The 21,019-nt window shown below is 34.3% G+C and overlaps 1 protein-coding gene across 2 annotated transcripts; it reads left to right on the top strand.

Moving 5' to 3' along the window:
- The first annotated feature begins 1,092 nt into the window (after positions 1-1,092).
- KLHL24 (kelch like family member 24) lies at positions 1,093-16,818 on the top strand. Of its 2 annotated transcripts, none has more exons than XM_032225308.1 (7): positions 1,093-1,220; positions 5,925-6,903; positions 7,640-7,824; positions 8,609-8,727; positions 10,661-10,849; positions 13,647-13,835; positions 14,480-16,818. In XM_032225308.1, exons 2-7 carry the CDS (start codon positions 5,984-5,986, stop codon positions 14,675-14,677), a joined length of 1,800 nt encoding a protein of 599 aa, XP_032081199.1. In that variant the 5' UTR covers positions 1,093-1,220; positions 5,925-5,983; the 3' UTR covers positions 14,678-16,818. The 2 variants fall into 2 exon arrangements, with proteins under 2 accessions (XP_032081199.1, XP_032081200.1); XM_032225309.1 differs by lacking the exon at positions 1,093-1,220 and adding an exon at positions 1,949-3,074.
- Positions 16,819-21,019: the final 4,201 nt, after the last annotated feature.

The raw sequence follows: 21,019 nt of genomic DNA, 5'->3' as shown, positions 1-21,019 counted from the left end.
CAGTATTGACTTCTAGTGATTGCTTGGACAAGATCAAGTCTGGTGCTTTACAGTAAATTGTGTAGAGTTATTAGGAACTGATTTATTTCTCCATCTATTATCTTATAACCATGGCACCTAGCAAGGATGCCTCTTACCTGTATAAATCTCCAATTTGATTCATGAATCATCAACCTCATTTGTTAGAGCATCTCAAACTATTAAGGATGTAGTGATGCTCAACACTGATTATAAATTGTGCTTATATGCTGATATTATGTCTATCCTTGATAATTATGCAATACATTAAAAAAGCTTATTGAAGTTGTAAAGCAATATGGTTTAACCCTAACTCTCAAAAAATGGCTAAAAAGGGAAGACATTAAAAACTTTTATGTTGGCATAAGAAATTTAAAGTTTCTTTAACTCTTCTCCAGCTACAGACTTGCTTTGGTTTCAAATCATTGTGTATCTCAATATAATATTGGGAAGAAATAATAAATGATATTGAATTTGTCATCTCACGAAGAGTTTTGTCTCTAGAGCATGTGATACAACAAAAAAGCTTAATTTTATATAAATAGAAAGAAGCTTGATTTTAAAGATCCAGAATATAAGTTAATCTTTTTTTAAAGTCTCTTTATTCTAACAATATGAAGATCAATGTGTCTCTCGGATGTTGATTTAATAATAAGTTAAGAAATGAATTTATTTTGTTTCCTCATCCTTATTAGATACTTTTTGTTAATTTTCTTCTTTGGACACTCTTTAGCTTATTTTAATCATTACATTATGTTAGATTTTCTTTCTTCACTATACAATCAGTACTTTTTTGTTGTATAGTGCTGCAGTTTTTTTATAGTTCAATGAAAACAAACTTTAAGAAATTAAAGCTGCCACTGTCTGCCTATACAGAAATCATCACAGCAATAAAGTTGTGCAACTCTCCGTTTATAAAAGGAAATTTAGTTCTTTCAACGACATATGAAATTTGCGTCGCAAACCATTCGATTAGAGAACTACATCTCCCAAGACATCTTTCAGCCGGCCCTGCTGAGATTGGCTAGTAAGTGCGTGACATCATCTGTTTTGACTCTGAGCGGTCACATGTTTGGGGTCTTCTTTGTTTAGAGTTGAGCTCGAACTTGATAAAGACGAAAAAGAGCGAGCGGGCTAAGGAGAAGGAAGCAAGAGGCTTTGCTGCTACCTACTCTTTAATTCCAGGAAAAAGCGACAGACAGGTAAACGTCTTCACTGTGAACTCAGCCGCTTAGAACTGAGCTGAATTTCCCGAGGCCAAAAATGTCATTGGGGGCCGGTTGATCATTTCTATTCCAGCAGAAACACATTCAAAACAACAATGTTAATGCCGTTAATCTTGAACAGCTTGATTTTAGTGCTGACACTCCTTCCCTGACGATAAAATAGATGACCCCCAGCATTGTCCTATCCTTTCGCTTTTCGCGAAAAAGTGTTAAAGGCAATTTTGATGGGAGTTTTAAATGCATACGGATTCTTTGTAAAATCTGCCATTACGGAGGAGGGAAAATCGGTTGATGTTGTTATGTGGCCAGAGAAAACGATACTGGCGCTGATTTCTTTCTTCTGTTGGTAGCGCGAGAAAAGCACATAGCCCAAATCAGAGCACCGTTAGTGCTGTTGATCGCTTTGTTTGTGCATCGAGAAAGGAAGTGGAATTCATCAAGAGGTGGAAAACAATACGCGTGGCGGGGGAGGCGCGCAAAGCGGCTTTCCTTCTCGACCACTTCTTTAAAATGCTTAAATATGGATTTACACTGTTGGCGACACAGATTTCGGGGACTTGTAAAGGGCTAGATCGCGTCTTCTTTTAGGGGATCTTTCCTATTTTGAAACTTAATAGATCTACCATGTATTAATTTTGTCTTTTCCCTTCCTTTTTTCGCTTCCAAATACTTCAGCCAGTGGTTTGGACTTCTATTTCTGTTTGGACCGATTAGAAAGTTTTGGCCAGCAGATTTGGCTTATTTCTGAAAACATCGGGAAGTTCGCCCATTGTTTTCCCCGCCCCCAACTGCATTACAGTAACTAGAAGTTCCGTTTGGTGGCCCTTCTACGTTTAGTGGAAGCCTATAAGAAGCGATCTGTGTTGTTGTCCTTTCCCGTGCTCAACGACAAATTCCCGGGAGATCAATCTCCCGGTGCGTAGAATCCCCCCTCCCCCCCTCGTCCCTCATGAGGCGGTTGGCGAAGTGGCTGTTGGCTGGTACTCCACTGGGCTAGAGCATTTTTTCCGGAAAGGTGGACAGAAATCTCTTTAAAAACCTTTAGGCCGTCGGCATTTTTTTAAAGGAGTTAGGCATAACTACTAAGAGGAAAAAGAAAAGAAAAAGGCTAAAAAAGGAGAGGATGAAAAGTGGGCACCCGTCCAAACGAGTCTTTTCCAAGTTGCTTCTCCCTCCCCAAGATATCGCAGCTTCCTTCACCATCTTGAGAACTGAAGGAAAGGTCGCTGCTGATTGGAGCGCACCCCAGCTGAAGACGAAGGAAGAAGTGAGCTGCTTGAAAAATCGCACTCTCTAATTGGACATAAAATGCGGGGAGGCGGGCCTTGTTGCCTGCTCTGTTCGGGTGAAGGTGAATTGTAGGATGTGCTTGTGTTCGTGCTATCTTGCCTGGCGGCTGTTCGGGTTCGACTCGAGGCCAGTTGTGTAACAGCTGGTGGCGCTGATTGGAGTTACGAGACGGTCCTGTGCCGTTTAAGGTTTCTAAGAACTTCGTCTGTTAGGTCAGCGGAGTGTTGGCGTAACCGCGAAAGGTTTTTTTATAAACTCAAATGCCCCTAGCTTTCTGGCAACCTGAGCCTCTTTCCAGATGGTCCGCAGGGAAACAACGTGGAATTGCAGTTATCAAGGCTTAGAAACACCAACACAAAAGTGTAACTTAATGGCGTCGAAGACATCCCGAAACTATTCGTGCGTCCAGTTACACAGTTTACCTACCGTATACAGAGCTATAATTTTGTAAGGCGGAAACCCTGTATATGAGCCTGACTTGTTCTTTTTAGGAAAAGAGCGTCTGGTGACTTGATGTTTGGTTTTGGAAATCCCTTTAAGGTAATACATTGAATTGCCGTAGAATTGTTGCAGCTGGGCTTCCTGCATAAAGTTTTTATAAACTTCAATTAAAGTAATCTTGGAAGCTTCATGCAAACCAATAGAATATGAACCTGCTTTCCCCGAATAGTATAAAAGTAGCAAAGTTTTATATTATAAAACATAGGTATATATATTTTTCCTTCCATTCAATCATGTCAGTTTCTCAGATTGAGTGGATGAGTCGCTGCAGGGTTTTTTGGCAAGGTTTTTCAGAAGTTGTTTGCCTCCCTTCTTTCCAGGATTGAGAGAAAGTGACTGGCCAAAATCACCTAGTTCCCAAGGTGAGAGTAGAGTTCACAATCCCACAGTTTCTAGCCCCATGCTTTGACCACTACATAAGACTGGCTCTCCAGTTGAAATTGTAAAAAATGTACATTTTTAATAGTTGGCATAATTTATCTTTATTTTTTAGATTTTTTTTATCCTGCCTTTATTATTTTTATAAAAAAAAACTCAAGGCAGCAAACATGTCTAATATTTCTTTCTCATCTTATTCCCCCCCCCCCCCACAACCACTCTGTTAGGTGAGTCACTGGCCCAAAAATCATCCAGCTGGTTTTCATGCCTGAGGCAGGACTAAATCTCATTGTTTCCTGGTTTTTAATCAGATACCTTAACCACTACTTCAGACTACCTATCAATTATTTAATTTGATTCATGGTAAAATGCACAGCAGTAAATATTGCACTAGTTATTATCCGTTATTTTATATAATACCAGTTTTCATAATTAATCTGTTCAGTGTTTGGATGAGAAACCAATGGGATATGCTAACACTATAGATTAGACTGGGGTGCTGAAAAAAGCTGTAGTGAGGCAAGATCTCACTAAAGCTTTGATACCAAGAAAACCACTGCATGTCCATGAAGTCACAGGAGTTGAGCACTATTGGAAAAAGACTTTACTTTTTTTTCTTTTTTAGAGCAACAAAGAAAAAAATACAATTGCTTCCTCTTAAGGAGTTATAATTTAAGGAGGTAATTTCAAATTTATATCCCAGGAAAGAAAGGATCAGAATTCCAGGGCTAACTTGATATGAATATGACGAAGTAGAATTAGACAAACTTAAAGGAAGTAAACATCTTTTGTTCTTGTAATTTTACCTAATCTCGTTAATGATTATAAGAGAACTGTACTAATTCTGTGCAATATTTGATAGGTAAAATCAAGCTACCTAAAGTAGTATTTTCAAAAAAAAAACCTACAGTGGGGGTAAAGAGGCATGGAATTGATAAGTGAGATTTATTTTAATTCTGTGGTGAAGTAATTTAGAAATTAGTTTTAGGCTATCCACTTTCTTTCTACCATAATCATTAAACTGAAATTAATTTCCTTGTCATGAAGGGTCTTAAATATAACAATCAGCAAACTGAATTAAGCCCAGAAATCTATTGGCAATCAATACAATGACTTCAGGAATAGTATTATGCTTACTTGAAAGGTACAGGACAGCTGGTTTATATCTACCCAGATATGCTTGCATCACCACAAGCATTTATTCAATAAATATAGTTTTAAAAATCATTGGTAAGTGTTATGTTTAAACCCTGTCAAGGCACATTTAGGATAGAAAACTTTTGAATAAAGATTACTTGCTTTCTTAACTTCATGAAATTTTTACAACTGTGGGTAATGGTTATCATGTCTTCCAGAAAGAAACACACTTATCTAGTTCAGTCTGTTGGTTACTGAAATAAAACATCCATGTCTAACATATTCACATTGTTTCATATTCACAAGATTTAGTGGTGTTCAGGTTAATGCAACAAGTGTGTTAAACTGAGAAGGAACTTACATTTTGATAATTCTGAAATTACAGGAATAAATTTTTGTTAACCTAAGTAGAATTGTTACAATTTGCATGGGTTGGTGAGGATAGGACTAAATGAAAAGACTTTTGATCTTTCCCTTTATGCTTATCTACCATGCCTCAATTGTTGGATGGCTACCAGTGATCATTAATACATCAACAATCCAATTATAGGCTTCTAAAATATTCTGGATTACTATTTCATTTATTTTCCCTCAGTTCATGGTTTTAATGACAAATAAGTAAGCACAGTTTACCATATTTTCCAGAGTATAAAACACACCGGACTCATGTCTAAATTCACTACAGCCTACTTAAGAAAATCTTCAAATATTACAACACAAATGTTTCTCATGTATCTTCACTAATTCTATTGCTAATATTTTTTCTATAATACCAAATATGGTTGAAATGAATTATTTGTAATTGCTAAAGCCCCGTTAGCTTATGCTGATCAGGGTGGTCAGTAACTAGGTATTTTTTGCAAGAGAATTCTGTACGTTTTCTTAGACACTCTCCCGGTTTTCCTACCAGAAATCCATAAAGAAAAATTACAAGTGTCATTAAATAGTGAGTCCAGTATGAGAATGGAGATGTTTGGATACAAAACTGTCTCCATCTAGCTTCTATATATCCCATTTTGATTGCTCTTAAATGCATATGCAAACAGCTCTTCATAGCTAAAGTGAAAGTGATGCTTGTGAGGATGAAGTTGCAAGCAATTCTCCCTCCCCAAAACACCTCCTTGTGTATTTAATCTCCCTTCAAAGGTCTTTCATTCATTCAATGTATTCTGTAAAGTTTTCCTGTGCTAAAGAAATATCAGGATTGGTTAGTTTAGCAAAATAGCATTAAGACAGAAGAGTTTAGTTTTGAGAAATAGTTTGCTCCTTTTGACTAAGTAAGACTATAGTCCTATTGCATGGATGAACCAATCTTTTACTTAGTGTATTAATGTCCTTTGTAGTCTGAAATATTTTTAAAATATTTATTTTTAGCAACAAGAAGATATTCATTACATCCCTTCTCCATGATTGCATGAACAGTTGATGTAACCATGGTACTAATACTGGGGCGCAGATTGAACAGAGGGGATAGTCGGGTCCAAGAATCCCCTGTCACCAAGCGTAAAGTTTTTGAAATGGACCCAAAGTCTTTATCAGGCCATGAGTTCTTTGATTTTTCTTCTGGCTCATCCCATGCTGAAAGCATACTTCAGATCTTCAATGAATTTCGTGACAGTCGCTTGTTCACAGATGTAATAATCTGTGTTGAAGGCAGAGAATTTCCTTGTCATCGTGCTGTTCTTTCAGCTTGCAGCAGCTACTTCAGAGCTATGTTTTGCAATGATCACAGAGAAAGTCGGGAGATGTTGGTAGAAATTAATGGAATTTTTGCTGAAGCCATGGATTGCTTTTTACAATATGTATATACAGGCAAAGTAAAAATCACCACGGATAATGTGCAGTACCTGTTTGAAACGTCAAGTCTCTTTCAAATAAGTGTTTTGCGTGATGCATGTGCTAAGTTCCTAGAAGAGCAACTAGATCCTTGTAACTGTCTAGGAATTCAACGTTTCGCTGATACACACTCTCTGAAAACACTCTTTACAAAATGCAAAACTTTTGCACTGCAAAATTTTGAGGATGTGGCCCAGCATGAAGAATTTCTTGAGCTTGGAAAAGATGAACTTATTGATTACATTTGCAGTGATGAACTGGTAATAAGCAAAGAAGAAATGGTGTTTGAAGCAGTTATGCACTGGGTTTACCGGACTGTGGAATCCAGGCGCTCAGTTCTACAAGAAATTCTCACACATGTGAGACTGCCTTTGTTACATCCTAACTACTTTGTTCAGACAGTGGAAGTAGACCAGTTGATTCAAAACTCACCTGAATGTTACCAATTGTTACATGAAGCACGGAGGTACCATGTCCTTGGAAATGAAATGATGTCTTCAAGAACTAGACCACGAAGGTAAGATGATCTTCAGAGTAGCTGTCTGTTGAATTCCAGAATAATTTTGTTCGGCTATTAACGTTATATTTTGATTTGCACATTGGAAAAAGCAAGTGTGTCTTCTGCTCAGTCACTACCACTTAATTCCCTATGCTGAAGGAAGTAACTAAGTAGACCTAGAACATATTTTCTGGTTTGTCTGATGTTATGTGTGAATTGAAAAACCTATTTGTTCTTTTTATCAAATCATATATCAAGACAGCCCCTTTATTATTAGGAGTGTAACAAGTTAATATATCCTGGTTTGCAGATCTTGCAAAATGGGGAGCTGGGTGGGTGGGTATGCAACCTGATCATTCAGGCTACAAATCTCATGATTGCTGTTTGCTACTCATATTGTCCTATGTGAGTTGCAGTCAAAAAAATCTAGAGTGCCAGCTTAGATGGACCTTACAGGTTTAGTTCACTATTGTCACAGGTGGAAGGAATCAAGCTGGTGTGCTTGGTTGCTCAATTCTATTCTCACTCACATACTGATTTAAATTCATTCTGTCTAATTGTTTACTTAGGAACTGAGCCAGTACTATCAGTCAGTAAAGGTATATATCTGGAAATCTTCAGGTTGCTTAACACTGTTTTCAAATGTATGTAGATTATGTAGAGTTTTGAGATCCTGTTCTTAAATATAATGTTTCAGTCAATTTTAAGTACTGTTGCTAAAATTTTAAAGTATAAATATATTTTGTGTTTATAGATCAACTGGCTACTCTGAAGTTATAGTTGTTGTTGGAGGTTGTGAGCGTGTTGGGGGATTTAATTTGCCATATACAGAATGTTATGACCCAATGACAGGAGAGTGGAAATCCCTGGCAAAATTACCAGAATTTACAAAATCTGAGTATGCAGTTTGTGCTTTGAGGAATGACATCCTTGTTTCAGGTAATAATTTTATATTATTTGTTGGGGGGAGGTGTAATAGAAAAAAATATGTTATTTTAAAGAATATATATATATTTAATTACCGTATTTTTTGGACTATAAGATGCTCTGGACTATAAAATACACATTAGCTTTAAAGGAGGAAAATGAAAAAAAAAATCTGCCTGTTGCCGCCGCCCATTTGCTACCATCACGACCAATTTGCCGCAGCCCAATAAAGTGAACATAGAGAAGACTTATTTGTCCATTTCTGAATAACTCTGAAAAGTCGTCTTCATTTATATATGTTGATTTCAATTATAGGGAATGTCCAATTTTCAGTGTGAGAACCTGTATATCTGGTCTGGTTTCCACTGAAATATCATTCCAGAAAATGTTCTTTGATGAGAAAAGGTTTATATCCATTACTCTATAATCAAGAAGTTTTGAAAGTATATGATTGTTCTGCATTTTATTTTTAGTTGTATAAACTAGAGGTTTGCAAAGCATTTCACACTGAAACATTTTGAATTTGAGGTAGTCATTTTGAATACTGTGGCAGCATTTTGTATTCAAAACAGATGTTTTAAGCTTTTTTGAACCTGAAATATTTCCAAAATGGTCAAAGCAACATATCTAGCTTGAAAGAACCATTTCGGATTCATCACAGAGCATTTCAAATGTCAAACACTCAGAAAAAAAAAATTATACACTTCTACCTGTAACATAGTAATGCATTTTCCACAATGAGACCCAACAGTGACAATACTTATATAATAATAGTAAATTCTATTTTTTCAATAAGGTGGGAGAATCAATAGCCGTGATGTGTGGATTTATAATTCTCAACTTAATATTTGGATCAGAGTCGCTTCTCTAAATAAAGGGAGGTGGCGTCATAAAATGGCAGTCCTCCTTGGAAAGGTAAGCTATCTTTATTAGAGATACTTAGCTTCTGAAGTATGGTTGTAATAAAACACTAACCCAAAATTACATTGAATTCTGTCTTAAAGGTGAGGTTTGCTGTTGAAACATGTCATTTTAACATTTGGATTTGTTGATATACTGTATACATTACATTTGATGTACAGTTGCCATAGAAAGGATTTCTCAATGTCAGGCCTTTTTTATTTATAACAAGCAGCCTATTATGATAGAGGGAGGGAGAGAGAGATATAGACTTTTTAATAGGCAAAGGGCAGAAACAGAAAATATTGCTAAAGATAATGAAATAAAACAACATATTGAATAATGTCAAGATAGTCAGCAAGTAAATGAAGTTACAAATATTGGAATAAATTTGTGCTTCATGTTTTCTGTTTTCTCCTGCTGCACAATATTTGATATAGTCCAACTTGAAGAGAATTTGAAGTCATGTGAAGTATTGCATGTTCTTTCTAGTTATTGATGAAGCAGGAGTAAGATAGGCATTAAAATGTCCTTATTAACAGAACAATAAAATAACATCCTTTTATGTCCTGGGATCCACATCCACATCCATATATCAAAGAGTTTGGGGAAAGTGGTCAGTTTTTCCCCAAATTAAAAAAAGTGTGTGTGTGTATGTATGTATGTATGTATGTGTATATATATCTTGTATTTGTGCTGATAAATAAATAAAGGGTGACTAGTATAGATCTATTTCAAACTATTTAGCTCATTTGGGGAAAAACTGACCACTTTCCCCAAACTCTTTGATATCTTGGCCGTGCTTTCTAATGCCAAGCTGTTTCTTCTATTTAAAATTCAATATCATTAAATCTGAAGTATGTGTTTGGCCCGATCTTATCCAAAGAATCATATGAACCCTGCTGTTAAACCATGTGTCATTATTTTTTTTTCAATTAGTAGTTTTCCCCTCACGTTATTTTAGCTTGATAGAAAATCATCCGCTGTTATAAGTGGAATAAATCTAAAGGGAGAAAATGGGAGCTTTTGCCAATAGTTATAAATGTTTATTTATGTGTCTTGTTGGGTACTCCTGGCTTTCTGAATAATGAGAACAGATGATACAAAATGTGGGGTCATAATGCAAAGTTTGCATCTATAGTAAGAAATGAATTTTAATTTTATCGTGATAAAATGTTGTTCCTTATCTGTATTAGGACAAACTGTTTAATAGTATCTTAGCATTTCAGTCAGCAGATTCCTCAGTTTTACTTGGAAATGTTAATATTCAAAATTTGGATTATTTGCATACAAAGCATGTGCGCTACCCATTTAGAGTTGTTGCTAGTCTTTTCCTTATTTCCAATTTTAAAAAAATACATAGTTGTTATTTTGGAGGTTGCATGTATGCATATTTATGTGAGTAAAATCTGGAGTATGTTTTTGTTTATTTTTGTTTTACTTACTAGGAACTTGTGCAAATTATTCTGTACAATTACATGTGATATTTGAAGCTTCTATGTTTGAGCTGGGAAGAACTTTTGTAACCAAACTAGGTGGTAGAAGGAGGTATTGTGGCCGATGTCACAAAGATCACCCAGATGCTGAACAAGTTAAAATAAATAGAGGTGGGGAGGGAGAGAATAAAACCATTAAAAGTAATAATCATAATATGCTCTCAATTGCCAGTTTTTATGCATTTGGGTGCATTTCAAATCTTAAACTGGGATGTCTTTTTTGGGCTGCAAAAATTCAATCAACCATAAGATATTAGCAGGGAAATACAAATAAGTCCTTAAATGTCAGCAGCCACAGATTATGTGGATTTTTTCAGCCCAGGAACAATAATCTTACATAAGATTTTGAAAAGTCGAGGCATATCTGAAGACTTTCAGGTTTTGTGTAACTTTTGTGTAAAAATATTAGAGGATAAATACATGCTGATAACATTTTTTACATATTCTAACAGGTGTATGTGGTTGGAGGATATGATGGGCAAAATCGACTGAGTAGTGTGGAGTGTTATGACTCTTTTTCCAATCGATGGACAGAAGTAGCTTCACTTAAAGAAGCTGTCAGTTCTCCAGCAGTTACCAGCTGTGTGGGCAAACTGTTCGTGATTGGTGGAGGTCCAGATGATAACACATGCTCTGATAAGGTTTGATATGCTTTTCTCACATTAGTAATATTTTAAAATGTATTTTTAAACTGTAGAGGTAAATAACCCTGTATAAAGTGCAGAAAAATAATGAGAGGGTAGTGAAATTAAAACTATGAAATAACAAAATAAAAATAGAGCTAATACTATATCATATTTTCCATACATTTCTATCCTTGAAAGCATTTTTGCTCCTTCGTCCATGCATCACTTCATATCTTCCTTTTCTGTTTAAATTTCTCTCTCGTCTTTTTCAAGAACTCACTACTGCCATCTGACTTTTTTAATCTTTCCCTTTTTCTCAGCTCATTCATTTTTTCTTTTCTTTTTTTTCTGATTCAATCTTCATTTTTTCACTTGGATAACCAGATCATCTGTATCTACTTCTGTCTTAGTGGTTTCTCATTTGTGAATAAAATCCATAATCAATTATCATAATTCATTCTTTAATTTTTCTTACCACACATACTTTTTAATTTTATTAAAGATTATAATTATAATTATAATGAGCCATGGTGGCGCAATGGTTAACATGCTGAACTGCAGACTACTACTGGTGATTGCCGGCTGTCAGCAGTTCGAGTTTCACCAGCTCAAGATTGATTCAGCCTTCCATTCTTCCAAGGTTGGTAAAATGAAGACCCAGATTGTTGGGGGCAATATGCTGACACTGTAAACTACTTAGAGAGGGCTATAAAGCATATAAGTCTAAGTGCTATTGCTATAACAGGAAAATTAAGAAAAAACAAAGATAGAAGAATAAAAAGAAAGAGTAGAAGGTGCAGAAAAGAGAGAAAAATAAAAGTAAGAATATAGTTTTAAAAAAGAAGAGAAATACATAAAGAAGCTACTCCCCACATTTTTCACAAATGTAAACAATTTTAGCAACTTATCAGTTCCTCTTCAAAGATAACAAATTATTCTTTCATATACTCCATCTCTTCTCTATAAATAAATAAATTATGGTCATTTTAGGCCTGGTGTCAGCAAAAGTCCATTAAAGGATACCAGAAATAGCAATATATCTACTTTAACCTTGGTCAATAAACCAACTTTATTTATTTGTTAAATTTATTAACTGCCCATCTTGCTGGGCAGTTTACAGCAGAAAAATTGAGAAAATGATAAAACATGTAATAATAGCAAAGCAATGAAATAATAACAATAAACATTAACAATCTATAACAATATGAATTAAAACATGGGCAGAGGCGAAGCAGGAAATGCAGCCTCCAATGTGGTAGTCCCCTGTTGGGTCTCCGGGCTAACTCCGGACTAACTGGGAGAGCCAAGTGTTCACGCCCTTGTGGAATGATAGAAAGATGGGAGCAAACCTCACCCCAGGGGACAGTATGTGCCACAGAGCTTTATATTTTATAATTTTGTATTCCTTCCTGTGACTTCTAATAATCTTAATATTTATTCAAATAATGTTGCAAAAGTTCTCTTTTTTTTTCTTTGACCTTTCTCACAAAATTCTTCAAAACAAGCCTGTCCCATCCAAATAGGAAAATTATCCAGGTTACCCTCTTGGTTTATTATTTGCATATCCTATTTAATTATTAAACATCAGCCATTTCCTTTGTATGTGGAGTTTTCCATGTCAAGAATGACATTTGTAAATCGACCTTCAACTCGGATTCAGTCTTGTCTTGTAAAACCTGTTCCTCTTTCATAACATCTTTTAGTCACAGTCCTTCCGTAGAGTCAGTCTCTGATAACACTATTAATCTTAATTTCTGAGTCCATTTTTCAAAATAATGTGTTAGACTATTTTGCTACATTCTGTAATTGTAAATCAAGGCTGTTCCTTTTTAATTATAATGTTTACTTACTTTAGTGTCCAATTTTTAAAATCTTACTTTAAAAAAAGCATTTTCTTACAGGAGGGATTCTTTATAATAAATTTCAAACTCTTATTTCAAATGTTTGTAACGTTCTAAAATCAAAATTTTAATCATGATGTTTATTGGCTGTTTATTCCAAAGAATATTTTCAGTCTTAAACTCGTAGTTAAAATTTTGTTTTGCTGAGACTTATTTTGAATTTTTGAATTATTATATAAAATAATTCGTTTTACACATTTTGCAGCTGTCATTAAATGTTGTTGGTTTAAAGAGAATTTCTTTTTAACAGGAGTACAACAACTAAGAAGATTTTTTTTTACTTTTTTACTTTTAGGCAAAAATTAGGTAAAGGCAGCATTATGACTTTTGGGGGGGGGGGGGAGTTGCCAAGGCAGACTTATGCTGTGGTTCAATATTTATGCTGTGAGAGAGGCGGGAGAGAGCGCGACAGAGAGAGACAGACCCTCCTTACCCCTATCCCCCAAATATTTCCCTTGCAGAATTTCACAAATTAAGAAAACTCTGTTATCATATGCTGAAACTGACTTGCTTTCAAGTTTGTATTTTAAAATGTATTTTAAACCATATGTTGAATCCAGATAACATACTGAATAGCAATGATTTTTTTTAAAAAGCTTGCTAGAGAAGGTGATAGGAACATGTACAAACCCAGGGAAAGGCAAATCTCATTCTTCTCAGGCTAAACTGATTCATTACGACTTTCAAGTACATCTTTTATTTTTAGCAATTATACTTGCTAAACTAAGTCAAAAAGAAAGTATGCAAATTTTATAATGTCTTATGGTAAATGAAGAATAATCTTTGATTTGCTGATCGTTTATTACATCACTTAGTAAATGATGTTAAAAATCAAAGAAAGAAGAACTTATAAGCACTATATAATATACCAAAAATGTGCTAAAAACTAACCTGTATTTCCTCCTCTTAAGGTTCAGTCGTATGATCCTGATACTAATTCTTGGCTCCTTCGGGCAACAATCCCCATTGCGAAGAGATGTATTACAGCTGTATCATTAAACAATCTCATTTATGTTGCTGGGGGACTCACAAAAGCGATATATTGCTATGATCCGGTTGAAGATTATTGGATGCATGTGCAGAACACATTTAGTAGACAGGTAACATCTAAGAACTAAAAATGCTCATATGTACAAGTAAAGATATGTTAACATAAAATGACTTAAGTGCAAAATTAGGAAAGCTTTTTATTTCTACAAGTTTGTTTTTTATGAAATTGATACTGGAGCATTGGGCTTTTACTCCAAATAACAAAGTGATTTTTTTCATCTTGGTGTACTTACAGAAGCAAGCAGGTTTTTCCAGTATAGATCTCTCCAAATATATTGCATTAATTGGCTAACATCAGAATTTTGATGAGAAATTACGGAAGTGTAATATATTTGGAGGGCACAAAATGGGAAAGTTTGGTTTAAAGGTATAATTCAGCATACGACTACTTGAAGTATCTGGAAAGTATTAGGATGGTACTGTCCTGGAAGTTTGCAGAAACCATATTTGGACTGAGCTTGATACTTAAGGATTTTCATTAAAAAATTGATTGATTTAGAATTTGCCCATGTTGATATCTATAAGAGGCAGAAATACTTCTCAGAAAATATGATGCAAAAGTTTATTGACAAGGAATATATACAAAGCCCAAGCTTAAGAAAATAAATTTACAAAAGAATAATTTGGTACATTTCTAGCAAAACAATTATTGTAATATAATTTTACTCTTTTCTCTTTTTGATCTGATGATCAGGAAAACTGTGGCATGTCTGTCTGTAATGGGAAAATCTATATCCTTGGTGGGAGAAGAGAAAATGGAGAAGCCACAGATACTATTCTTTGTTATGACCCTGCAACAAGTATCATTACTGGAGTAGCTGCCATGCCAAGACCAGTATCATACCATGGCTGTGTGACTATTCACCGATACAATGATAAGAAGAATTTTTGAGTAAGAAATCAGGTTCATATTACTGTCAGAATTTGTAGGGCAGGAAAGCAGCCTTTTCCAAAGTGTCATCTGGAAAGAAACACTGTTGTGTTTAAAATCTTGATTGTTACATATTTCCCATAATTATGATTTTTAACTTCCTCTGAAATCATTAACAGTTGATGTTACTAAATAGATCATGCTCATGTCCATATTGTATTTTTTCAAGTTTATTTCAAATAGTTTTACCTGCATTTTTCATATTTTCAATGTGATAAGTACTGTTTACTGTCAATGTGAAAAATTAAGTTTATATATGATTTATGTGTAAATGGTTTAAGTAATATGTTGCCCTTTATTTTCTTTCACTTTGAATTTATAGTACCATTATTAGAATAATTTTTAAAATATTTGAAAATAATATACACCAATGTTGCTTTGCATCATCATGAAAGAATCATAAAGAATATTAAAAATATTTAGGTCCATCTATATAAAAAAAATCACTGTTAAAGAGGTGTTTCTTTTTTTTTTTAGTATGTGGTATGTGACTATTTTTCATTTTATTTCTAAATGAGACCTTAAAACATCTTAGTTACTTTTTAAATCTTCAGAATTTCCATCTGAAATTAAGTATAGTAAAGATCACATCATAGTTGTCCATCAGGAGCCCAAAGGACTTTAATTAGGATTAAATTCTGCCACTCACTATATTGGGCTTCAGTATTGGTCCCAAATTGGTAAATAACAACTTTAGATTTCAAAAAATTCAATAGTAAGGAGCTTTTGTTTAAGATACAGTAGAACCAATGTACAAGCAGTTGATTAATCATTGTCTTCTATTAAAGAATAAAAACAACTGTCATGTACCTGTTATTAATATTTTTCCAGGTAACATCTCTCTGTGACATGGATCATTTTCTGAATTCTGTTTTTTTCCTGTAGCATACCCTGTACAACTTGAATAAATTTGACATATTTTAGTGTAGAAAATGCATATTAAAACATGATTTCTAGCTGTGAAAATAAGTATACCTGTTACCAGGACTTTTGTGTTGTGTATTGCTGTGATCAGTAGTTGTACGATAAACATTTACAGTACAAGAACATGTTTTACAAGGAAAATTCATTATGCCGTTTTGTACACTATTGTTTGCTTCCTGAATATTTTCCATATAATTATTACACTGCTGTGAATATTATGAAATTTTCTCGGACATTCTGACATAGGTAAGTTATGTATATTGTTTTTACATCACCATTTTTATATCTGATATGTTCAGCCAACATACATTTGCTTGACTAGACTATAAATGTTAATCTCCCATATATACTAACATTTAACTTTATCAGGAACTGAGTCAAAGTGTGCCTGAAAAATATGCCTGATTAAATTGATTTTTAAGCAGTTATTATATACTATGTGACATTTCTGGTGCCTTGGAATCTTATATAAGTGTACATTCATCAAATGTTTTAATAAGGATATGGCTCCAAATTAATTATTTACTGAGTGCTTTCTCATAGATACTCTTGTGTTTGCAGTAGGTGCCTTTAAATACTTTTAGCATTGGCTATACAGTACTTTCATTATTGGAAGCATTTGTGCTGCTGTGCAGTAGATTATACATGTTGTAATTTTTCAATAATATATGAATTAACAGTTCAATGAATTTGGTTTCTGTGACTAGAGAAATCCAGGTAAGTTTTTTGTTACAGCAGTGGGACAAGAATAGATTTTTATTGAAATCAAAGGGGTTGTTCCCCCTCTTGATTTCATTGGGAAGCTATTCTGTTAGTGAAAATAAATGCACTCCATTTCACGAGTAAAATAATAATACATTAAGGGAGAGCTGGTCAACCTATTGCCGTTGAATCTCCTTTTGCAGCCATAAAACTGGCTATTATATATGAAAAATGACAGCATTTTTCCTGCCATTTCAAGGGAAACGACAAACAAAAACTATGGAGTTTTGTATAGCAAGTCCTATCAAAATTAGGAACTCCTTGAATTCCCTTAAAACATCCTCTTGTCCAAATATGAGAAATGTTCTCCTGCTTTGTAACCCTTTATTCCTTTATCCTACAAAATCCATTTTAGTGTGACCCTTGACCATCAAAATTGCTACTTTTGCATGAAATATATCACTTGGCAGATTTTTGTTAAAACAATGTGAAAGAATTCATATTTTGAATGTACAAAGTTAAAATGGCTGAACCATCTAGATGAAACTTAGTATCTTTCTTGGCACCTATTTTGGAAAAGTTCCATTTAAAAATGAGGCATACTTAGTAGATACGGTATAGTAATAGTATGTGTACTCCTTGGCATGTTTGCTTGCTTATTTTCAGCTATAGTGAAACTATTCCCCCCCCCCTTAAAGCATCCTAAAACTACTGTTTGAATCATATTTGATAATAATTAACTTCAAAAGATTCCTGTTTATACTTCTGAATGAATCAACTTGCAAATATCTGTTTGAAAATGTCAAACAATGCATGTCACTTGTTATACATCTTGATAGATCATGCCAAATAAATCTTGCTTGCCATCTACAGGAAATTTGCCCTATTTTACATTTTGGTTATTTCTACTTTAATTTTGCATGCTAACTGTTTTACTTAAATCCGTTCAAAGGGGAACAGAGGCAGGGGGGGAAAAATCACCTATCTAGAAATTTACATATTTCAGTAAGAATCACTACAGGTATATAATCTATAGTTTACTTGGTTTTATTACAATATACTGGATTTTTTCCCTATAACTACAATCACTGGCCTGCATTTTGATGCTGTTCATCTAGAGCAGGGGTTTCAAATAAGTAATCATGGCGGCATCACATGATGTATGACTTTTTCCCCTGGGCGTGGCCAGCATGTGATGCAACCGGCCCAGTTTGACACCCCTGATATAGGGGCTATTTAACGTTACAACAGCACTGAAAAAAGTGATTTATGATCGCTTTTGACGCTTAAAGTTTGTTGTAGCATTCCTATGATCACATGATCAAAATTCAGATGCTTGGCAACTGATTTGTATTTATGATGGTTGCTGTGTCCCAGGGTCATGTAATCAACTTTTGCAATGTGACAAAGTCAATGGGGAAGCCAGACTTTCTTAACAACCGTGTTACTAATACAACTGCAATGATTCACTTTACAATTGTGACAAGAAATGTTGTAAAATAGAGCAAAATTCACTTGTCTTGCTTGGTAATAGAAATTTGGGGTTCAATGGTCATAAGTCGAGGACTACCTGTATTATAGAACTATATAGAGAGCTGGATTCAAAAGAGCTAAATATGATTTGGAGTACACACAAGTGTGTACATACAGCACCTCTCAGAATAACTGCATCAAGCTGGTATGATGAGTCTTTAGAAAAAGATGTGTACTCCAAATCACATCTAACCCGTCAAATCTGGATCTCTGTGCAGCCTTGTGTATTACGTTTGAATCTTAATGTGATTACAGTTCAGCTATGAATATAGAAACAGTTGTCCATTATTTAATAACAGTTGTCCTACACCATAGATTCGTATCTATAAAAGCCATATATAGCTCTACTTTTGTAGCACAGCATTTCTAAGGCCCTTCTCTAAAAACTCAGTAGCTCAAGGGAAAGACCTCTTTACCTTAAAGAATTCTTTTGTAAGTCATTGCTTCAAAAGCCATTTCCACTTCTGTGTGCATGCACAGCTGCTTTGTTTTGTTAGTAGGTCCCAGATGAAGTATCTGGATATGCAACATGCTCACTCAGGCAGCTGGGATACAGCATGCAACCTCTCTGGAAGGCATAGGCCCCTTCAAAGGGGCATTAGGCCCCTTCAAAGCATTCAGCTTTGAAGGGGCCTAATTCACTCAGGCCAATGATTTATTATGCATTTCTTTCCAGTGCTTTGCAAAATCTTGTCATGTTACTTCATCAGACTTGTGGATTCTGTATTCTTAATCAGATATCCTGCTAACTTTATTCTTCGGAAAAGAAAGCATTTTCCTTTGGCCTTTTCATTCCTATATATACAATTCTATCATGTGTAAAAAGTGAACAGTGTAATAAAAAAGTAAAATATAATGATGAAGTAATACCGCAATAAATTTATCCTTGATTCTACATTTAAAAAATCCATGCAACTAATCTGAGGGGAAAATAAAGCAGGTGACTTTTATTCAAATATACCTAGAATTATTTTCACAAGGTTCCATTTTTTGTAAATGGGAACCATTGTTAATATCTAATGTATATTGAGTTTTTGTAGATTGAATAATTGCAAACCAGATGTCATTGCATTTTTTGTGTGTTGGCTTTATACTGTAAGTAAAAATGTTTTGTGTTACTATTTCCAAGATACATATTTAATATGTATTTAAAGCTGTACTATTCTGTAATATTCTGTACTTGGCTTTTTATAGCTGTGGAACAAGCAACTTGCTTGTGCGTTTGATTTTTGCAGGCTTTTTTCTGTTTACATTAAAATTGAAACAAATAGTTGTGTCAAATGCAGAGATGACTGTACACAATAATAGTTCAGTAGATAAGTGTGCATGCTTAATATAAATTTCAGTTATGTCCATGCAATTTATATGCCCCACAAAATGTATGTGCTGCACAAATTATTCCAAAGACAGTCCATCATATTCAGTTTTATTTATTGCCCCATTTGGTATTAAGAATCTGCTGCTAATTGCAGTTTTCCTGTTATGTGAAAATGAATTACTCACTGTAGAGACTGACCCTCCATTTGAACCTCCATCCTTCACAGATTGCTTGATCTTTGTTAAGGAAGTTCTTTCATTTGTGAAGGATTCCAAAATGGTTGGAATCCAGGCAGCAGCATGCTAATATTAAACAAAATATTTTTGTGCTTGCAATATTTTAAAAGTAGACTAACTTAGAAAATGTATTGGTCACTGAATTATGTGGATGCAGTATTTGGTTCTTATGCATTCCTGGAAATACTTTTAAATGCAGTTACCTAGTTCTTAAAAGATTCCACCTATATTTGAGATGAGCACCTTCCTGAAAATTTAGCATAGGGCTGGACAGCATACATGCCTCATGTGACTCTCCATCCCATTTTCAAAAGCCCAACAAACGTGACTATATTGATAGCATGATTTTTGTATGATTTTTGTTTTGTTTCAAAATACCATTTCTAAATAAACACCAAGTGGAAGCAGAAGGCCTCTAGGAGTTAAACTCTATTAATCTGCCCAAATGACTAGAAATCTATCACGTCCTGTGAGATCCCAAGCAATCTTGTAGCTGATGAAGGAAGAGTGCAGCAATCTTCAATTCTTGGAAAGCTGTCCATCTTTATTCTAGCATATTCTATTTCACTGCATCGTCATGTATCCCATCATGTTTAAAACTCATGGAAAATTTACAAGAGGGAGTTAGCCATCTTGAGTTACATGAAGGTAGACCAAGCTACTTTTCATTTTCTGATACAAAATTTATCCTTTATAAATTTCTTACGTTATAGAAGGATTTAGCTGAACAATAGAACACTAAAAATACCCACACTTTTCTCAACTATTTTCTGAATATTTAAAGAAATACTACAGGTTAGAGGGCAACTAACCTCATAAAACATACTGAGTGAAGTCTTCAGTTATACCACACAACACTGAATTAGGAACAGTAATTCTAATAGTTATCATTTTTATTGTACTTACCAATATGCTTTATCATCATGATCTTTTATTGAATTTGTTATTTTTTAGCTTGTATTATCATACTGGAGTGCATCGGTAGATATTTCAATGTTATGTGTATGTATTTATAAGTATGTGTGATTTTTTTTGATGATTGCTTATAAATGATGCTTTTTAAAGCTACTATGTATGGGTTGTAGCAATATGTGAAGGTGAAAAGCATTTGGTTGTAGTTTATTTTGTATTCTTAATCCAAAGAACTGAATGTTGTAAATAAACCCATTTTAGTGTAATCTTTGCCCCAAAACCAAATTCAGAATAAACATTGCTGATTTGCATCATTAGCATTTTATTTTATTCAAAAATTTGGACCTTTATTATGTAAATGTCTATTACTTACTTGATTTAATCCCACTTTTCTTACAATTACATAGGATCCTAAAGTAAAAAGCAACATAAAATAAAACATAGATGGTCTTTCAGATATTTAGGATTTAACCACTAAGACTCTAAAAGTACAGTACATAGTATTTTGTACTGTACACACTTAGACTTTGAAGCATATTCAGAAAAACATTAGTAGTCAGTGCAGGATTTTCAACATGAAAATATGTTTTCAGTAGCTGCAGTACTCAGTATTCCAGCCAACACATTTTTCAATTAAAAAAAAAAACATGACAGAAATGGTTTCCGAAAGAAACAATT

Source organism: Thamnophis elegans, chromosome 10 (genome assembly GCF_009769535.1).
Source record: "Thamnophis elegans isolate rThaEle1 chromosome 10, rThaEle1.pri, whole genome shotgun sequence".
In the NCBI taxonomy this organism is placed as follows: Eukaryota; Metazoa; Chordata; class Lepidosauria; order Squamata; family Colubridae; genus Thamnophis; species Thamnophis elegans.
Note: the sequence above shows the minus strand (reverse complement) of the source record. Positions and strands in the feature narration are given on the sequence as shown.

Excerpts from the sequence above, each read along its gene's own strand:
- KLHL24 (XM_032225308.1), top strand. The coding sequence starts at position 5,984 with ATGGTACTAATACTGGGGCGCAGATTGAACAGAGGGGATAGTCGGGTC. Across the intron at positions 8,728-10,660 it reads TGGCAGTCCTCCTTGGAAAG|GTGTATGTGGTTGGAGGATA; the intron begins GTAAGCTATCTT and ends ATATTCTAACAG. Across the intron at positions 13,836-14,479 it reads AGAACACATTTAGTAGACAG|GAAAACTGTGGCATGTCTGT; the intron begins GTAACATCTAAG and ends TCTGATGATCAG.